Raw genomic sequence first — 18242 nt, forward strand, 5'->3', positions numbered from 1 at the left:
ATCAGTGAATCTTCTCCCTTGCGCACCTGACACTTTTCTCTTTTGATTGACATGCCTCTGTTGAAGCTGGCTTGAAAAGTGTTTGCACTTGAAACAAGTGGAGCAAATTCTAATTTGTCTGGAATGGGCCCTCCTGTTAAATGTTAAACTGACCTTTTCAAGAGAAATTTACTTGATAGTTCTAAGTGAAGCCCTGCTTTAAGCTAAACCTGTCACTACAACATGATTAAATTCACTTAAATGTACATCAGTTGCACATATTACTAATGGAAATTGAAATCGGCCTAAATGGTAACCATAAATTTTAAAACAAGGGGAAGAGGATGGAGATAGAAAAAACCACACATGATGTGAAGGTTAAGGTGCCTTATTCACCAAAAGATTAGATGGGCTGAACAGGGAACTTTATTCTGAAGCAGTGAAAAAAATCACTGACTACTTTTTTGTGTATTTACAGTGCTCCAATTCTAATCTACTGAAGAAGGGGGATTCAGTGCATTTTTGGCAGGGGTTTGATCTGTGGAGACCTAGAAGAATTGGTCACAGTTGTCTGGTGTTATTTCACCTGCTACTGGACCTTTAGGCAACAAATTATCAGGTTTCTGGCAGCCTGTTTCATAGATGGTGGAGGCGTGTGTGTGTGTAAATAGTGCTGAAAATGGTTTTTTGTGCATACCTGTGATACAGGAATGTATGCACCCCAGTTGAACTGCACATTTAAAATCTTGCCCCCATTCTTGTCTCCTTCCCTTCCCCACCATCCAGCATGACAGTTCCAGTGTTTGGCTATTGTGATGACTGTTACTTAAAGTGTCTGTTCTAATTGGGCCCTAATAAATCAAAACTAAATTGAAGCCCTTCCACTTATGGGCATTTATCAGTGACTTTCCATCAAGCAGAAGGACAGGACTTGGCAAGCATCTCCCAGACAAATGTCCAGGGACATATGAAGGTTCTTTCTGAGGGTGTTATCTTTATGTAGCTGTGTGACCTTTGTCATTCAAAGTGCAAATTAGAACCTTTTGTAATTAATAACTCTTGTTCTACCAGACTTGGCTTCCACACAGGTGAAATTAGCATGGCTTTTTCCAGCTGTTTTGGGACAAACGCACTTCCATGTGGCGCTAAATAAAACCCCATAAATATAGCCAGATAAGCTCTTCTTTGGGTTAGGAGCTAAGTAGGCTGCATTGCCCACAGCCTGGAAGTAAACACTAAGATCTTGTCTGTCCAACACATGATGGATTATTTTCTTTTCCACTAATGCCACCTCCACTTCCTATGATAGGAATATGAGCGGGCATATATAGTATATACCACCACCTGCCCACTGTCCAGTAGGGGACACACATTGCAGCCTGATTGAGTCCATTGCACTAGGAGTTGCATGACTGTGTTAGCATAGAGCAGTAGTACACCTGGAAGCGATGGACTCTGTTGGATGTAAGTTGTGGCATTACACATAAATTTGGGGGTCTGTGCGGCTCTTGTGGTCACATGTGAAATTTGGGGGTCAGCGAAGCTGCAATTTGCTGACTTTCTGAGCACGTTGGAAGACACACCTTTTTTAAGGGACTTCGTGGTGGCCGAGGATGGCAAGTCTGTTATAAGAAGGCAGAAGAACTTCTCAGGTACTTGGCTGAGTTCCTGTTGGTAGCATTATTTTAAAGACTGGATTGTATAATTAATGCCTTTGTGCACCCACAGCTTTGGAAAGACCTTTCTTATAATTTTAATTCCAAATAAATTAAAAACAGATGGCTTTGGGGGGAGAAAAAAATCTTCTGGTCAAATTCCATTTATTTTTTTTTTTTAAAGGTACTTGAATATAAGTTGTGAGTAATGGATGAATATGCCCTATCAGTAAGGATTTTAGTATCAAGGAATCTTTTCAAGATGTTTCAGTCGGTAGTCTTTATTTTCTCACAAACAGAAAATATAATTAATACAAGGTGTTTTTGCAATGCAGGGCAAAATGGTAACTTGATCTTGTGTGAGATGTTTCTGATATGGAATTTACAGCCTAGCTTTCACTTTCTTTTATCATTTACCAGCAACATAAAAGCAAGATCCCATTTTATCTGTAGCTGGCACTGACTTAAAGATGACTTTCAAAATCAAAGAACCAGAAGAGCTGAGCTTGTTTCTAGACTATCACCCTGCAATTCCTCTATGCACAAATGCCAGTGTATCAGTTTGCTAATAGACTGTTTGAACACCTCACCTTGACCACATCTTGCTATATTCCTAATACATAGCACATGCTCCTGACCATTTTTTCTGCAGAGTGATTGGAAGCGTGCATTCTCCTCAGGCCTAGGAAATGGTATTCATCTTCTCCTGTGTACTTTCATTTCATTTCCTGTAAAAATCCATCTTCTGCTACTGGAGTTACCTAAGGTTAGATGTCAAAGGAACAAATTACTGTCGCTTGCTCGATACCCCAAGAGTAGCTATAAATAGTAAGCTTTATAACCCCACTGATCCTTGAGATACATAGTGATAAATATGCTTCTACCAACCAAGATGAAAAAATAAAGCTGCGTGGCTCTGGGTGATGTATATTATTTGAAACTGACACAAATGGTACAGCTGCATCATTCTAAACAGTTTTAAAAAGAAAAGTAACACTCATGGTATATGCGCACTTTAAAGCATTACTTAGTGATTCTTGGGTACAGTAATCCAAGTTATCCACTAGTACAGCCTTTAAATCCAGCAACAACAAATTCTTTCTTAGGTGATGTGGTAGAGTAACAGTCTAGCTAACAGCTTAGCCTGTTCATTACTAGGACTCAGACACCTATTTGAAACCTTTTCAGTGAAACAATTTTCTGCTGGGAAATGCAGCATTAGACAAATCTTTTGCAATATTTAAAAAATGAAATCTTGACAGAAAATGTCGGAATGATTTGAAACGGAAAATGTGTTTCATTTTGATTTTCTCTTTGTTTCACTTGAGCTTTTTTCCTGTGGGGTGACAGCCAGGCTGTATGATAAAATATTCAGTTGAATGGATAATGATAACGCTGGTACTAGTGGGATGAAACACCCTGGTGGTTTTTTTTTTTTTTTTTACTTAATCTCTTTTTCCCTTGTATTCTTATTCTGTCCAGATTTGGGAATCATGATAGTTTAAAACAGGGCAAAAAAAATTTTGTTAGCATTGCCTAAGGGATGGGAATTCCATTCCAACTAACTTTAATATAAATTAATGCATGAGGCATGTTTTTAGCTGGTTTTAAAACACTACTGGTCCTTGGGAGTTACTCCATTATAACAACTAAGGAGCTTGGACAATGATTTTGAAAATAATGGCTTGGGCTATCTGGATCTTTTAAGCTTTCTAGCTGTTGGTTTGCACTGGCAGGATAGAATGAAGATTGCATATTGTGTTGCAAATGCTTGTATGGTGCTAGCTGGAAAGCCTCTTCTGCAGGGTATGTGCTAAAAGCCGGAGAAGAAATGCAACATTTTTATGACACAATAAAACTCCTTCTTACTCTTAATTGGAGATGGTCTAAAGCAGTTTTCTGGATGTATAACGTGACTATGGATGCTAATATAGCTCTGCTGAGCTAGTATATCAAACCTTGTAACTGAGCTCAGCCTGCTGTGAGGGTTTTTTTTGCCTGGCAACACCCACCTTTTCAACAAAACTGCAATGACCTCAGTGTTATGATGGGGTGGGGAGTGTAGGACATGTATGGTTGTCTCATCTCACTGATTAATGGAAAAGCTTCCTGTTGCTCTGCCCTCAAGCTACAAAATCCATTAACCACCCCTTGGGGTGCCTGAAATTTATTCTGGCCATTACCATCAATTAGAAAGTTAATAGTGTGATGATTACTGGGCTACAGTCCTAGCTATTTGTGTGATTTACACCAGACTGGGGTGGAAATGGGAAGATGCAACACTCAAAGAACTACTCTATAAGCAAGAATTTGATATTAAGGCTGCGGTGATGTCAGTATGCCCTGTGTAAACATATGGCAAGAAGAATCATTAGTCATTCTCAGTTCTTCTAATTTAAAAGGCATCTTTTAATTTAAATGTAAGGAAGAATAATATCCATCACAGCTAAGCTGAGAATTTTTTTTTTTTTGTTGATGACCATAAGCCCTGAGTCAGGCTGGGCCTATGGGAACAGCTTCATTCCAAGTTGCAGTGTAACCTGGTGGAGAATACTCTGATGAAAGAAGGGTGGAAATTTGCATCCTAGCCTGCTTGCTTGTTTTGACAAACAAGTCAGGTGGACAAGGAGATCTTCCAGACTGGTGCTCTTCCACTTGTAGTCCACTGATCCCGCAAAATTTCCCGAAGGTAGCAAGGAACAAGCCTGTTGCCAGTAAACTTCCATTCCTTTCTTCAGGGTCTGCTCCTTCTTCATTGAAAATAATGCCGTGATGGCAAATGGAAAAAATATTGAAAAACAGTATTATGGACTTAGGGAAGGAGAAAATGCTTGGAGTGTACGTACAGTCAGATGCACAAGTGTAAATAACATATCAGCTTTTGGTATGTATTAATTAGTTCCTAAAAATTAGTGGTCCTATTGGAGTTACTGGTCCTTCCCACGTGCATCCAGGCACCGTGGCACAAAATGGATCACAGAAAGAACAGGAGAGGTTGCGCTAGTGTTTCAGCCAGAGCACCACTAATGCCGTCCTCTTGAGTCTTTCACTAAGAGGGTCAAGTGGAGGTCTTGCTTTGATGGCTGTCCCTTTGTTTCTCGCTGCAGGCTTTCACCTAGCATTGAATTAGAATAGTTAAAGTGGTTATGATTGCTAGCCTCCCTACACTCTTCTTGACTTTTGCTGCTTCTGTCAGTGAGGGACTGGAGATGAGTCTTTCAGGCCACAGGAAGATAAGAAGTTGGAAGCGAGGTTTGAGGGGGAGAGCTCTAGAGAGTCATCCTCTCTGCTGCTCAAGCCATAGAGGTGAAAGCCCCAGGTTCTTCTACTGCCACCTTACTTTGCCCTCAGGGGCAACAGCCAGTCTCGCTGGGGGTCTGTTAGCCAGGCAGAATAGGTGGTAAGTCCACAGTTATTTTGCCACGAATGCAGTCCTCTGCCCTAGACATCCCATCTCCTTTCCCAGAGCTAATCCTGCAAGTGGTCGTTTAGCACAGCAGTGTTTGAGAGGAGTTCCAGAACACAGCTGTGGCCCCCAAAATGGGGTCGTCCACAGCAAAACCCTGGATTTACAGTCCATTCCTGAAAAACAGTGCCTAGAAAACATTTTCAGGGCAGAGTGCAGTCAAATCTCAGTGCATTATTTTTCACACAAAAAGTTGGGAATTGTACGCTCAAAAGAAAAACCTTCATGTCTTGCATTCTGACAGCAAAGATTGTTCTGATTTCCTGGAAGCAGCTGCTTCCAAGCCAGGATGAGTTGATCGTTGATGCTGTCCAGTTCTGTGTTTACGGTGGTGCATCTCCATAGTAAATACTTCAGATTTACATGAGAGTGTGATCAGGATCTGACCTCTAATCAGCAGGCAAAGGAGTGGGGAATCTGAATATGGATTTTATCAACTGCCAGAATCTTCTGTTCTTAGCCTGCTGGCAGGAGAAACCGTTGTACTGTGCAGTAAAAGGGGGATTATTGGTCAAACAAGACAGGACAGACATCTAAAATTAGAGAAGCAGTTAAAGGGGTGGGGGGGAAGTGCATCATTCCCATCTAATCCGAATTTGATCTTTTTTTCTGCTAAAGTATTCGATCTTGCTCTTTTCTTTGGGTATCCAACCTTTATGCAGCAATTTCTCTGAAGCCTGAAGGTAAAAAAGCCCATCTCCACAATACAGTGGAATGTTACTTGTGCTGAAAAAGGCAGTGGCATCAGAAACTGGTATAAAAAAAGCCCTTTAATGCCAGCTTGTAAGCATAAGATGCCTCTGGATTGTTAAACATGAAAGTTTCATCTGAGTTGTGCTGTCCCATGGCTAGTTTGGTAAGATGGGAGGATCTGAAGAGATATTATGCAACAGGATACACGTGTCACGAGAGCTGAAGCAGTTAGATATATCCATATTGGTGTTTTGGCTTTACCTCATTTTACTTTTGATTCTTTACTTTGCTTTTGATGATCTATGCCACAGACTATCTCTTCCCTAGGTTTTCATTTCCAGTGAATTTACTAGGTGTCTCCAAGAAGAAGCTGGGTGAGCAACACGGACTAGTTTGTTCTAAGGGTTGTTCACCATAGACAGTACAGGTGTGACTGATCTCTGCGAAGAATACTATGCTTTAGCAGAATAGATGTGAACTAGTCTTTAGCAGTTCACAGAGGGACAAGGTTTGCATCATAACAAGGACAGTGTAGATCAATCCGGGTGGATCATTCTGATTTCAGGACAAGAGTGCCTAAGCCCATTCAGCATAATTCTTCCAAGCTCTCAGGTGACAAAAAAGCACTTACAGGGCCTCACGCTCTGCTTGGGCAATTGGGGAGAATTCTAAGTTTCTGTCAACTTTCAGTCTGGCCAGCCTGGTCGGCATTCACGTGCTACCCAGATTATTAGGACAATCCTTCTTTTCCTTGTCCTTGCATTCAACAGTCGTAAGTCTTGCTGCTGCCTAACGCTGTGCATTGTGGTATTAGTAGATTTGCTCTTCTGCCTTGTTCAAATGGCAACACTTGCATGTTCATCATAATTGACTGTTTCCCTTCACCTCTCCCCTGATATAGATAAGAGTAAGAAATAACCTCACCCTGATTACGTGGCTTCCTTTTATCCTATACGACCTGTCCTCTGTCCTGTTGGAAGATTCCCACTATCATCATCCCGTGACCTCAGAAGCTATTGACCAAATTCTAGTTAACCTTGACAGAGGGATTCAAAGCCTCAGACATATTGAACTACTAGTTTTCCTAAAACTTTCCAAATGGCAAAGGTTTTTCCTTCTCCTTGGCCTTTTGAAAGGTACAGGAGGTGTGTTGTATGGTGAAAGGGGCAGCTTGCTGAAGACATAATGGTTGGGTTGTACTGAAACCCATCTGTGTGCTCAGCGCAGCCCCAGATGATAACAGGAGTGTGGATGGCTATGAAAACGTGACCTGTACCTACAGCTTGCATCAGCAGATGGAGGTCTAGCCATGTGGCTACAGATTCCGGCAGGCCTTTTACTAAATATACGCAAAGGGATGGATGGTCCTTACTTTGGATATGATAGAGACAGAGGGACAGGTATTCTCTACTTAGGTTGCCAACCTGAGGTTCTAACTCTCAACTGAAATAGCAGTGAAGGCAAGTTAGCCAAATTTATTTTTCTTCAACCATTATTTTAAGGGGAAATAAATAACTCATCTGGGTCACCTACAGATAACATCTCTTGGCCCTCCCACCCCCCTATTTCCTTTCTTTCTGATTTGGGTAAGATTTTGAATAACTATCCAATGCAATATGTAAAATCTGGATTAGATGATAAAATATGAGCTGCTTCTCCTGCTTGTCACATCTTTAAATTATTTATAGCAATAATCAGCTGAACTATATTAAGCCAAAAATTGCAAGAAATTTGAGTGTGTATATTTCTGTTCATTTAGATTACTCCAAATAAAAGTTGATTAAAAAGAAGAAGAAAATTGAATTAAACTGATTATGCAGAGAAATGTAAATTTCAGTTTCCTATTGTTTCTTTGTTATGCCCCCCCATCATCCAAGACTTTTTGATGCCTTCTGTAGGTGGGAAACTGTTTTGTGATGAGAAAATTCTTTCTGTAAGGGAAAAAAAAAATACATATTTTGGTAAACTCATAGAAAAATTCATAACTTCATTTCCAGTAAAATCTACAGTCACAACTCAAACTGGAAGCAAGACATTTTCAAAATGGAGTCTTAAATCTGTTTTAAAATGCACATTTAAACCGTGTTTAATCTTGTATTTCTTCCTTTTGACATGGATATTAAGGCTCTTTCCAATCCTTATTTACACACACAAAACCCCAGAAAACTTATGTTGTCAGGGTGGAGTGGGAAGTCAGTGGAGCCTGAAGGGACTTGCATTTGGCTCTGTCACAGACTTCCTTCAAATGCAGTATTAGTTATCTAGTCTTCGCCTCCATTTTCCCCACCTAGAAAGTGGGAACAGTAATACTTGCCAGCCTGCTGAGGGCCTCATGAGAAAGGAGTAATCAGAAATGTGTTCACTTAGGGAGTGAGACGTGGGTCCCTTGAGTTTTGAAATCTCTTCTTTTTCTTTACCCCAAGATGTCTTTAAAAGTTAATTTCAACCTGCCAGGGTAAATTTGAAGTGTTTTAATGCTGTGACATGTGCAGTGCCATTACAGACATTTAAAGAAATGCTAACCAGCTCTTTGGCTTGTCACTGCTGTCAGACCACTTAACACTGCCCTCTTGAACCAAACTCTTATGAAGGCAAAAAAAGCCCTCTGAACTAGCTTTGCTTTAGCTTAATCCCTGCTTAAAGCAAATGAGCTATAGCTGAAAATCAGCCAAGATTCATTAATAAAGTGAGGAAGAGGAGACCAGGGAAGGTGTAAAGACACAGTATGGCTGCTCCCAAGCTGCAGAAGGGCCTTTAGCAGAGGCAGTGTGTCAGGGACATGAATCAGTTCAGTGTTGAAAAGCCTGGGCTGTTCAGTGGGATACAGGAGTTTTAAATAAAAATCTTGTGTCCTGCCTTAAAAAGTCTATGGGAAAAATTCCCCAGACTTTCTAATGTGATAACCTGTGTGCTGGCGGGGGGACTGGTAGCCATCCAGAGTGTGACCTCAGGAGAGAAACTTTTACAAATGAGGGTAAGGTCTGCCTCTTTGCTGCAAGGAAACTGTGTCCACAGACACAGGATTCATTGTGTTTTACATCTTGCAATTGCTCTTCAATGTGGAGATGTAAAAATCCCCTCAAAATGTGTCAGTCTCTATGAGCTAGGCAAACAGTTCCCATCAGAAATGGGCAAGGCCTTGGGGAATTATTTATACAATGAGTTAGAAAGACAGTCAGTGGTGAGAAGCATCTAGTTGAAGCAAGGTAATTTGTAAAGCAAGAGTAACTTTGTATGAAAATAAAGAATGGGATAAAAAACTCCAGTTCTTCCATGAGAGAGAAGCTGAGATCAGACATTATTACTTTCTGGAAAAAATACTAGGGTTACACATAGAGTTAAATCCAAACAGGCATCAGACCAAAAGTGACATCTATCAATGGCTTGTGAAAGGCTTAATAGGAAGAACAAGTGAACTTAAATGGTTAGCTGTTGAAGAAGACTTTGACATTACTAGCTTTTGTGAAACATGGCGGCATGGCAAAAATCAATGGAAAACTTTACTACTTGGCTATAAAACCATGAAGGAAAGAGTTTCAATTTAAGTGATGAGGGAATAGCACCTCAGTCTAGAAAGATCTCCAGAAAGAAAGAATGCAAAAGTCAACAGCTCTACAGCAGAGTTTACAAACAGGCTTAAAACATTGCACACAAGAATACAAATATTCTCCAGAATTACCAGCTCTGGTATTTTTCACATTCAGATGTGAAAGATCATTTTTAATATCTTAGTTATTCCTCTATTTGAAAACTTGTTCAGTGAAAGCCTTTTGTAAGTGCAGTCTGTGACTCCATAGTTCTGCCTTCTGTGAGCTGAAAGCCTTCTATCCAAAACTCTGCTCATCTAGAGATTAATACAATAGCAACTGGCAAATCTTGTGCTCAACTGGCCAGTCCCTTTGGAGACAAACCAGGTGGCAAACGTAGTTATGCGGGAGGTTGGAACAGATGATCTAATAGTCATTGCTGTTTCTTACTTAAAATATGTGACTTCTGCTAGGGGTGAATTCACATGCAGAAGGAGAAACAGGCTAGAGCCTATCTCTTCACACTGCTCCTGGTCACGACGGGCTGCCCTGCTCTGCTGCTCCCTAACCACATTACAGATGCTTCTGGTCCTGCCTCCCAGGGCTGGCTGCCACTCGGACAGCAGTTAGAGCAGCAAATTAAACTGTGGAGGAAGGAGGGTGAGGACATGATACACAGACAATCTTCTCATGGTGGAGGTGGGGGAAGCAGTCATGTTAATATGTGAAAACCAGGTGTAAATGGTGGAAAAAGAAAAAAAACATAGTAAATGGTCCCAATTAGTGATCACTTCTTAATGATGTGTGTTATAACAAGGAACTTCATCTGTTAAAATATGCCTTTTATGGGAAGAAAGCTGCACTCTTCATAGGCAGGAGACATGATGTTACACAGCTTAAAGTCTGCATGTAATGTTTTTCTTTTGTCTCATGGAGTCTTCCAGAAAGTTCTTGTTGCAAAAGAAACCTTGACCAAACAATCAACTGGTTGATTCTTCAAGTCTTCAGCAGCTTATGTAAAATAAGTACAGACAACCTTAAATTTGTAACAAAGGAGAGTGAACAGCAACTTGCTAGGGAATTTATTTAATCTATATATTCAAACTGACAGTCCTCTGAATTTCAGCCTGTGCTTCTTGAGAAAGAAGAAAATTTCCATAGGGTTCATGTTACTGGTTGATTCAGAATGCCTATTATAATTGTGAAATATTGGTAGGAATAGATTGAGATATATTCGTGACAGTAGGTGGACTAATGGAATTCAGTGACTTTATTTAAAATGTGCAGGAGTTTATTATAATACTGTAATAGAAATGTCATTTACCCTGACGGGAGGAGAAGGAAAAGCCCTGTCAATGAATAATAATGAAGTTATTTAAATGTCAACTTTCTTGCAAATAGTTTGCAAAATATAAATTATTCTACATGTTTCTAGTTTTGTTTTAATTTATTAGTCAGGGAAGTCAGAGCTTCAGTCCCACAGTTTTGGTATTTTTTTATACTGTCAAATGAACTAGTAATAATTAAAATGTTTATCTTCTAAGGTGTTTGCAGAAATCATTCTGCTTCACTGAAAAAATAGGGAGTCTGATTCTAAACAGCTACTGGTAAAATTTGGGATGGATTTAATGGAAGCAATTACAACTAAAATGATGGGACAAGTGTGAAGTTCAGAATAGAGTCTAAATACTCTGTTCTGAATATTATTCTTTTACTAAGTGTCATCTGCGTTTCAGTAACATCCACAATGTCCTAACACATATCTATTTTTTTCCATATTTAGACTTGCACATATATCGTATCTCTCTGCGGACCTTCTTTTTCAAACTCAGCTGGACTTATTTTGACTTAGCCTGTAACTGTACCAAGCCAAATCAAGCCAAAATGAAACAATTTATGCAGGGATTTAAATTAATTTGATGAAACATGTATAAACACCCCCCTCCCCCCAAACAATTTGAGAAACCATTGCAACATGCATGTCTACACAAGAGCTAATAAAACAGGGTTTACTGTTCACTTATTTACATGTAGTTATTTCAGTAGCTGTGGCTTTTCAGCAGATGGTTCAGAAGGTATAGGGTTTCATTTTTGTGTTTTCAGCTCTACAGGTCCTAGGTTTAGTCCTTTCAGATGATTTATCCAGGCATTTTCTTGCTCTGCTCATGTTATACAGATGCATTAAAACTGAGTTTTCTCTGCAGGGCTTCAGAGAAGCAGCGTACCACACAAAGTGTGGGAGATGTTGGTTGATACATATCTGTTCCCCTTCAGATAACTGGGATAGAATTTGTTGATCCTACACCATCGTTACTGCCGACACCCTGCTGAGGTGCATCTGTCTTTTGCAACACTTCTAGGTTAGGCTGGCTTCCTGGACCACACATGATACATTTTCATGAGTTAGGAGTCTCATGCTGCTTTATACACTCATTTAATAAGACAAATGAAGAACTCATTATTCAGGCTGCTAATCGATGCGTACTTGTATACATATATATAATAGGAATAAGATGAATGCAGGTTGGTGATACCCCTGGGTTAGATTCCAACAGAGGCTTCACGTGTACGCAGTGTTTCATTTGATACAATTCTTTTGTTCTGTTGCTCTGTGTGTGTGTCTTTATCACCATTTCTTTGTGTTAAAGCACTTCTAGGTGCCTATCTACTGTTGTATAACATTTACTTCTCTGTTAAAATTAAGGGTAATTGTAAAGTGGTGTAAGAGAAACAACAACTTGTAACTGGGCAGGTAGAAAGACTGGCTATTGCTAGTTTAGAACATGATAATGAGAGTAAGATCTAATAGTAACTCCTTTGATTGCTTGTGTATTTGTTCATCTGCAAAAAATGATGTTTTTCTAAGCTTTCCAATCTTTTAGTTGCTTTTATAGATGTTGACAGAAGCACATGCTTCCATCTGTATATAATGCCACCTGTAAATAAAGCTATGAATGCAAAATAATTGCCTAGAGATTTGAAGTAAGAAATGGCTGGCAATTCTGACTAAGGTTATCATTTGCAATAGGTCTTCAACATCTGTTTGCCTGTGCTGTGGCAGGGGTACTGGCTGCTTTTCTTTAACAATTTCAAAGCAAGTTTTGTGTGTCAGATTTTCTTCACTCCTATCCCCATTTGAAGGGTCCCATTTTGAAATCACTGTCACTAGTATAAAGAAGAGCTGCATTACTTCATTAATATATTTTTTCCGAACTCAGCAGGTCAGATTTAGTCCTTACATTCTTTATGTGTCTTTATCAGCCCAAACTTCGCTAAGGATAGGCTTTGTTTTTTAGGCAGACCACAACAGAAATATTAATTTCTGAGAAGGCTGGGTGGTGAGGTGGACGAGGTAGCCAAAGTGAACCAGCAGTCCTTGGCAGGGCTGTATTCAGCATCCTGCTGTGGCTCCCTTCACCTGAATGCTGGAACATCTGTGAAATATTCAGTAACAGAAATAACTGTAACAGTATCCTCCTCCTCAGTCCACTGAGGAAATAGCTCGGTTAGTTTATATGTGCTCCTTAGAGAGATGACCTTATAAAGGGAAAGATCAATCAATAGATGAGAAATTGACGTTAATGTTCTAACCAACAAAGGTCATATATGCACACAGGGATGCATGTGTTTATCGGGGGAAAGGAGAGAAAGGAAAGAAAGGGAAAAAGCTATGGTCATAAACCATAGGTCAATTGTTACATGACCAGGACAGATACATGCAAATGCTTTGATAAAGTTCCTGAATAGAAAGACTCAACTTTAATGCAAATCCACATTTTAGTGCAAGTTATCTTAATGGGTAAAACACCAAGCTGCTGCTTTCTTGTTTTATTCATGTACTGATTGCAAAATCTGAAATCCCAGAAGCTGTGGTACGAATGTAGGTATGGAACCAGATTCAGAAATTTAACACCCTCCACATTCTGCGAGAAAAAAAAATAATTTGTAGACATTAAGTGTCTTAAATACCTTTGTGAATTTAGCCATTGTTTCCCAGATAGGAGAGAACCTGGAAATAACGGGTGCCTAGGGTTTACTTTAGCATGACTGGTTTTGGAGTGATTAGCAGAAGGGAAAATTCATGTTACTGCTTGCAAGTGAAGTTCTATATGGACCCATTTGTACATTTTAAAGACAAGATGCAGATTTACTATTTGCAAGAATACGTTATACTTTTAAATGTCTCTGTTACTGACATACATGTCACTTTTCTGCAATTTGTGGTTACCAACTGTACTGGCTTGGGCTGATTATCTAAATCTCCTGGATACTAAGACATGATTCAGGCAAGCATGAGCTGCATAATGAACAAAACCTCTGCTGATAATTGATCTTGGTTCAGTCACATGTTAAGAGTAGATGTTACAGGAACTCTGCACAGTCGTGTTTGTTCACTTGTTTTGTTCTTCCCAAAGACATGTAGTCAGTGTCTCTATGGGCAACCCTCATATCAGAAATACATTATTTTCTCTATTGAATGGTGGCTCTTAAAGCAAGAATAAAGCACATGTGTCTATATGAAAAAAACATATAAATTGTAGGTGTAATGCTCATGCAGTTAGGTTTTCAAAAGGACATCAATGTTTTTTGTAGAAAACTGAACTCCAATTTCACTGAACAGTCAGCTGGAGCAGCTACTTTGGAATATGCTGAGAAAAGACTTTCATCTTAACAAAATTAGTCTAAGCTTGGAGTACACAATGAACTGATAACTTTAGTCTCTTGCTGTCTGCTATTTGGCATTTCTGACAATCATTATCATCTTCTATATGCAGAATTTAGCATTTCTTATTGTACATGTTTATTTTAAAATGCTTTGGGAAGATGCTGGTTTAATTTTTCCTAATCTAATTTAAATGCAAATTATAAGCACTCACATGATGCTGTGTGTATACAATTAAGTATCATTATATACTACATGAATCATTCAAAAAGCTCTAGAGAGCTATTCCACTATGTAAAGCATGACTTCTATTGAAAAGTCGCCAAGGGATCTAGTGGAAGGTATCCCTGCCCATGACAGGGGTGTTGGAACTAGATGATCTTTAAGGTCCCTTCCAACCCTAACCATTCTATGAAGTGACTTGTGGTTTTGTGATTAAGTGTTCGTACTTATAAAATCTCTCTTTGAATTGTAGGTCAACAGATTATGGGACAACGTATGAGAAACTGAATGATAAAGTTGGCCTGAAGACTATTTTGAGCTACTTGTATGTCTGTCCAACAAACAAACGTAAGGTAGGTGATAATGTGGTTGGCTCATTTTGACTTTGTGATGCAATTTCTGTCCTGGTGATCTCTCCCAATTTCCTCAATATCTGTTGCTATTTAAATGGCTGGAAACTCTCTCTTTCTGTCTCCCTCCCCTTGAAAAAATACATAGCTTTACCAAAATATAAGCTACTTGTACCATCTATACTACCTACCAGTGTACTTTAGGGAATATACATTAGCAAAAAGATGGCCATTAAATGGATAGGCTTAATAGGTATCATGCATTTAATTGTTTGCTTACCTTCTGGACGGTGATGATTTTGTTGTCTGAAAGTGAGAGAGACTCATTAAAATGGCAGAAATGCATTTACAGTGGCCAGATTGTATGTAACATTATTTGTCTTTTAAGTGCTCCCAATAGCGAACTGAACAGGATTTAACAAATTCCTGCAGAGAAAATGCCTTCTGAAGCCCAGAAGGTTTTAATCATGCAAGCACCCTACTGACTAACAATTTACTAAGAATTTATAACGCTGACATATTCAGAAAAGGAATCTGATACCTTCTTTGAGATACATTTTTGACAAAATTTTTGTAATTTGGAGGTATGCAATAGGATGTGACAAAGCGCAGTTCATAATGATGATGAAGACTTGTATTCTCACATATGCTAACGTGGATCTGCTAGTAAACCATATTGTGTTTAAAGACTCTCCTTCATATGCTGTTTAAAAAAGGGTTTAACTCTCATATTTGGTGATAGGCAATCATCACTACTGGTGTTTTGGTGTGGAAACTAAAAAGTAGTTTAAATCATCCTGAAATTACTAGCAATTTCATTTCAGATTTCCTCATATGTTGGTCCAGAAAAAAAATGAATGAAAATAAAATAAAACCATGATTAAATAAATGGCAGTGGTGATGCCATTGTCCTCTTCACTTATTAGCTGTGAGGCTACAGTGCACACGCAGTGGGTGGAAGGCCCAACTCCAGCTCTTTACCAGAGGGAATACAAACCTGGCTAGAGTAGTTTTCTCTCTTTGCTTTCTGGCCTAGTGGATAGTTCAAGTTATTACAGGCAAAACTGAATTGCATCAGCAGAAAATGCTAGTGAAGACTCACCTCTAAAGGAGGCAGTGTATATTTGGGCAGCTAAGGTCACTATGATGCTGTTTTCATTATACTGAAACATTTATGTATTCTTTAAGACAGACTGTGAAAGAAGAGGGACTTGTCCTAACCAGAGAGGACAATGCTTAGCTTTGTTCTCTTGTAGTTCATGTTTAACTCTCTGTTCAAAAGAAACAGGCACTTCTAGGCATGAGTCATTTGACCTATCAAGAAATTGACTCTAGGATGATACAAATCATATCCTAACGTCACCTACTTTTCTCCAATTGACTGTAAGTGGAAGTCTGTACCACCAGCTGAGGTGTAGACATGTGACAGGGTATACTTGATCCTACTCTCTACTCCGTCTGAGCCTGTGAATAATGTTTTGTTCATAACCAAGGAACCTTTGACTGATGTTCAAGGACTTTCTTCCTTCCCCTGGTAAAACAGTGTTTGCAAACACTGGAACATAAAACTAGAGCGGACTTTTGGGATCATGCATTCCACTTCCTTGCTACAGGTAGCTGCCTCTTGGCATAGCAGACCACCTATGTGGTCTTAACAAGACAGATATCAAGTGCTCTCTTAATGGTATTCTGATTAATGGATTGTAGCTGTGGAATTCCAGTCCTTATCTATTCTGATGAATTTAGGTTTTGCTGGAAGACCCTCAGAAAAAAAAGAAGTTGGCTACCACTTACCTTTGTAATGCCACCTGATTGATAAGTCATACCTACCTACTTTGCTATGATTATACAAGACTGGAAAAAGGTTTAGGGGTGGAGAGATAAATGATCATAATCAAAACAAGAAAAAAGCATGGGTTCAAGTCTCCTGATGGAAGTCAGATTAAATTGGGATTAAATGGTCCCAAATTAGTGGAGAGATGTCATCTCATTGCAGCTGACCCAATGAAGATACGAAGCTTTTCACTAGAAACTAAAGAATGAAATTATCAGATCACTCAAATGTCCTTCAGATTTGAGATTTGAAAGGTTGGTCTCCTGGCACAGCAACTGTGGTGTGGAGGGTACATATATAATCATGCCTGATGTTTGTTGGAGAGTAATAATACTGTTCTCTAGAACTAAGAAGGGTTTTAGCTGGGCAAAATCTGCATGATCCCTTAGCTATTGTGGTGCAGAGAAACCCAAGAAGAAACTAAGGGTTTTGCAAGCATGTTAAGCCAACTTAAGTGCAGACTGGCTCTGAAAATCCTTCACCACCTCTGGCTGCGCCTTCCCACTCCTTTTCTCACACTGCTGCCTTTGTTTGTGTAGCCATCTGGTGAGCTGGATTGAGGAGTAATCTGCCTGAAAACTAATCCCTTTCCAGCTCAAAAAACAAATAGAAGAGATGAAAAAGCTTTCAGGTGGAAGGGTGGAACTGCCTGTTCTGGCAGTAGACTGCACTAAAGTTGGCCTATAATCAATACGGGACAGTGCCAGAGGAAAGCTGCAACACCTGGGATGAAAGGACCTACGTAATAGTCTAAGATTGAATTTTCCAAAACTTACTTCAGGAGGAGCAGAATTAGGCTTGCAGGGAGAGCTTTTGAAGGTCCTGCTAATGCTATTTCTGTAGAACATCAGGCCATTCCTCCAATAAACATTTAACTTTAGGCACCTTAGCTAGTCCCCCGTCATTAAGAGGGCATGGGGAAGAGGATGTAGAGCTATATTATATTTCCATGCTAAAAATACTTTCACAGGGAAAGCAAAAATACTAAAACTCAGGTTCTTTATCATACCTGCTGTGGAGTGGAAAGCAGAAGGAAATATATTTACAAATTTTGCCACCAAGAACATTTTCAGCAAAAACCTGTGGATCCTGAGACCTGATTTTTTTTCTCCCCCTGAAATTCTGATAACACTGTGAGAAACTCTGGTTACTTTAAAAGTTGCATCTTGTTTCACTAATGTGAGCTGGGTGGGTAGCTGCAGACATTTTTTTTTAAATGTAGGACTCAACTATTCTAAAATTCATGAATTTTATAACACTCATACTGTTTGTGTGAAGGGTTTATACACTGCTGCAGTTAATACTGGGCAAATGCTAACAGCCTGTTTTCCCTAAATATTTGTTATATGTGGTAAGTGATTTTTCTGACTGCACCTGCAGCCCTTGATGTTCTTTGTTCTGCAAGGCATTTCCTTAGCAGAGAGAAAAGGCTTATTCAGTAGTAGAAAAGAAATGGTGCATTTTTTGTCTTGAAGATATTGGACAAGAGACCTTGCTACAACAGTAATTAATTAGTGGGGCCAGCATGTACTTAACTTACTGAAGCTGCCTTCTTTTGAAAAAAAAATCTTTTTAGCACATGCTTAACTTTTAGGAATAGTCCCATTGAAACAGAAGGTAAATGTTGAACTTTGCTGACTCAAGACTGATTGCTTCTAATGAAAAAAACAAGTGTATCCTGTAGTCTTGTCTGTTCCTTGCAAAGCAGAGTAGTTGGAACAATGAACTGTAGAATGCATGTAATTGGATTTATTCAAATAATTAATAGATTTGTTAATGAATTTCTGATGATTTTCACATTCTGGAAAAGAACAAACAGCAACATGTGTTGAATAAATTTTTTTGTTATAATT

At 39.2% G+C, this 18242-nt stretch overlaps 1 protein-coding gene across 1 annotated transcript in view; it reads left to right on the forward strand.

The window, feature by feature from the left end:
* The window catches only part of SORCS1 (sortilin related VPS10 domain containing receptor 1), a 312358-nt gene that overhangs the window by 118968 nt on the left and 175148 nt on the right, over positions 1 to 18242 (forward strand). The window contains 1 exon segment of the mRNA XM_050898837.1: positions 14459 to 14558. Coding sequence (XP_050754794.1) covers positions 14459 to 14558 — 100 coding nt within the window.

Source organism: Gymnogyps californianus, chromosome 6 (genome assembly GCF_018139145.2).
Source record: "Gymnogyps californianus isolate 813 chromosome 6, ASM1813914v2, whole genome shotgun sequence".
Lineage (NCBI taxonomy): Eukaryota > Metazoa > Chordata > Aves > Accipitriformes > Cathartidae > Gymnogyps > Gymnogyps californianus.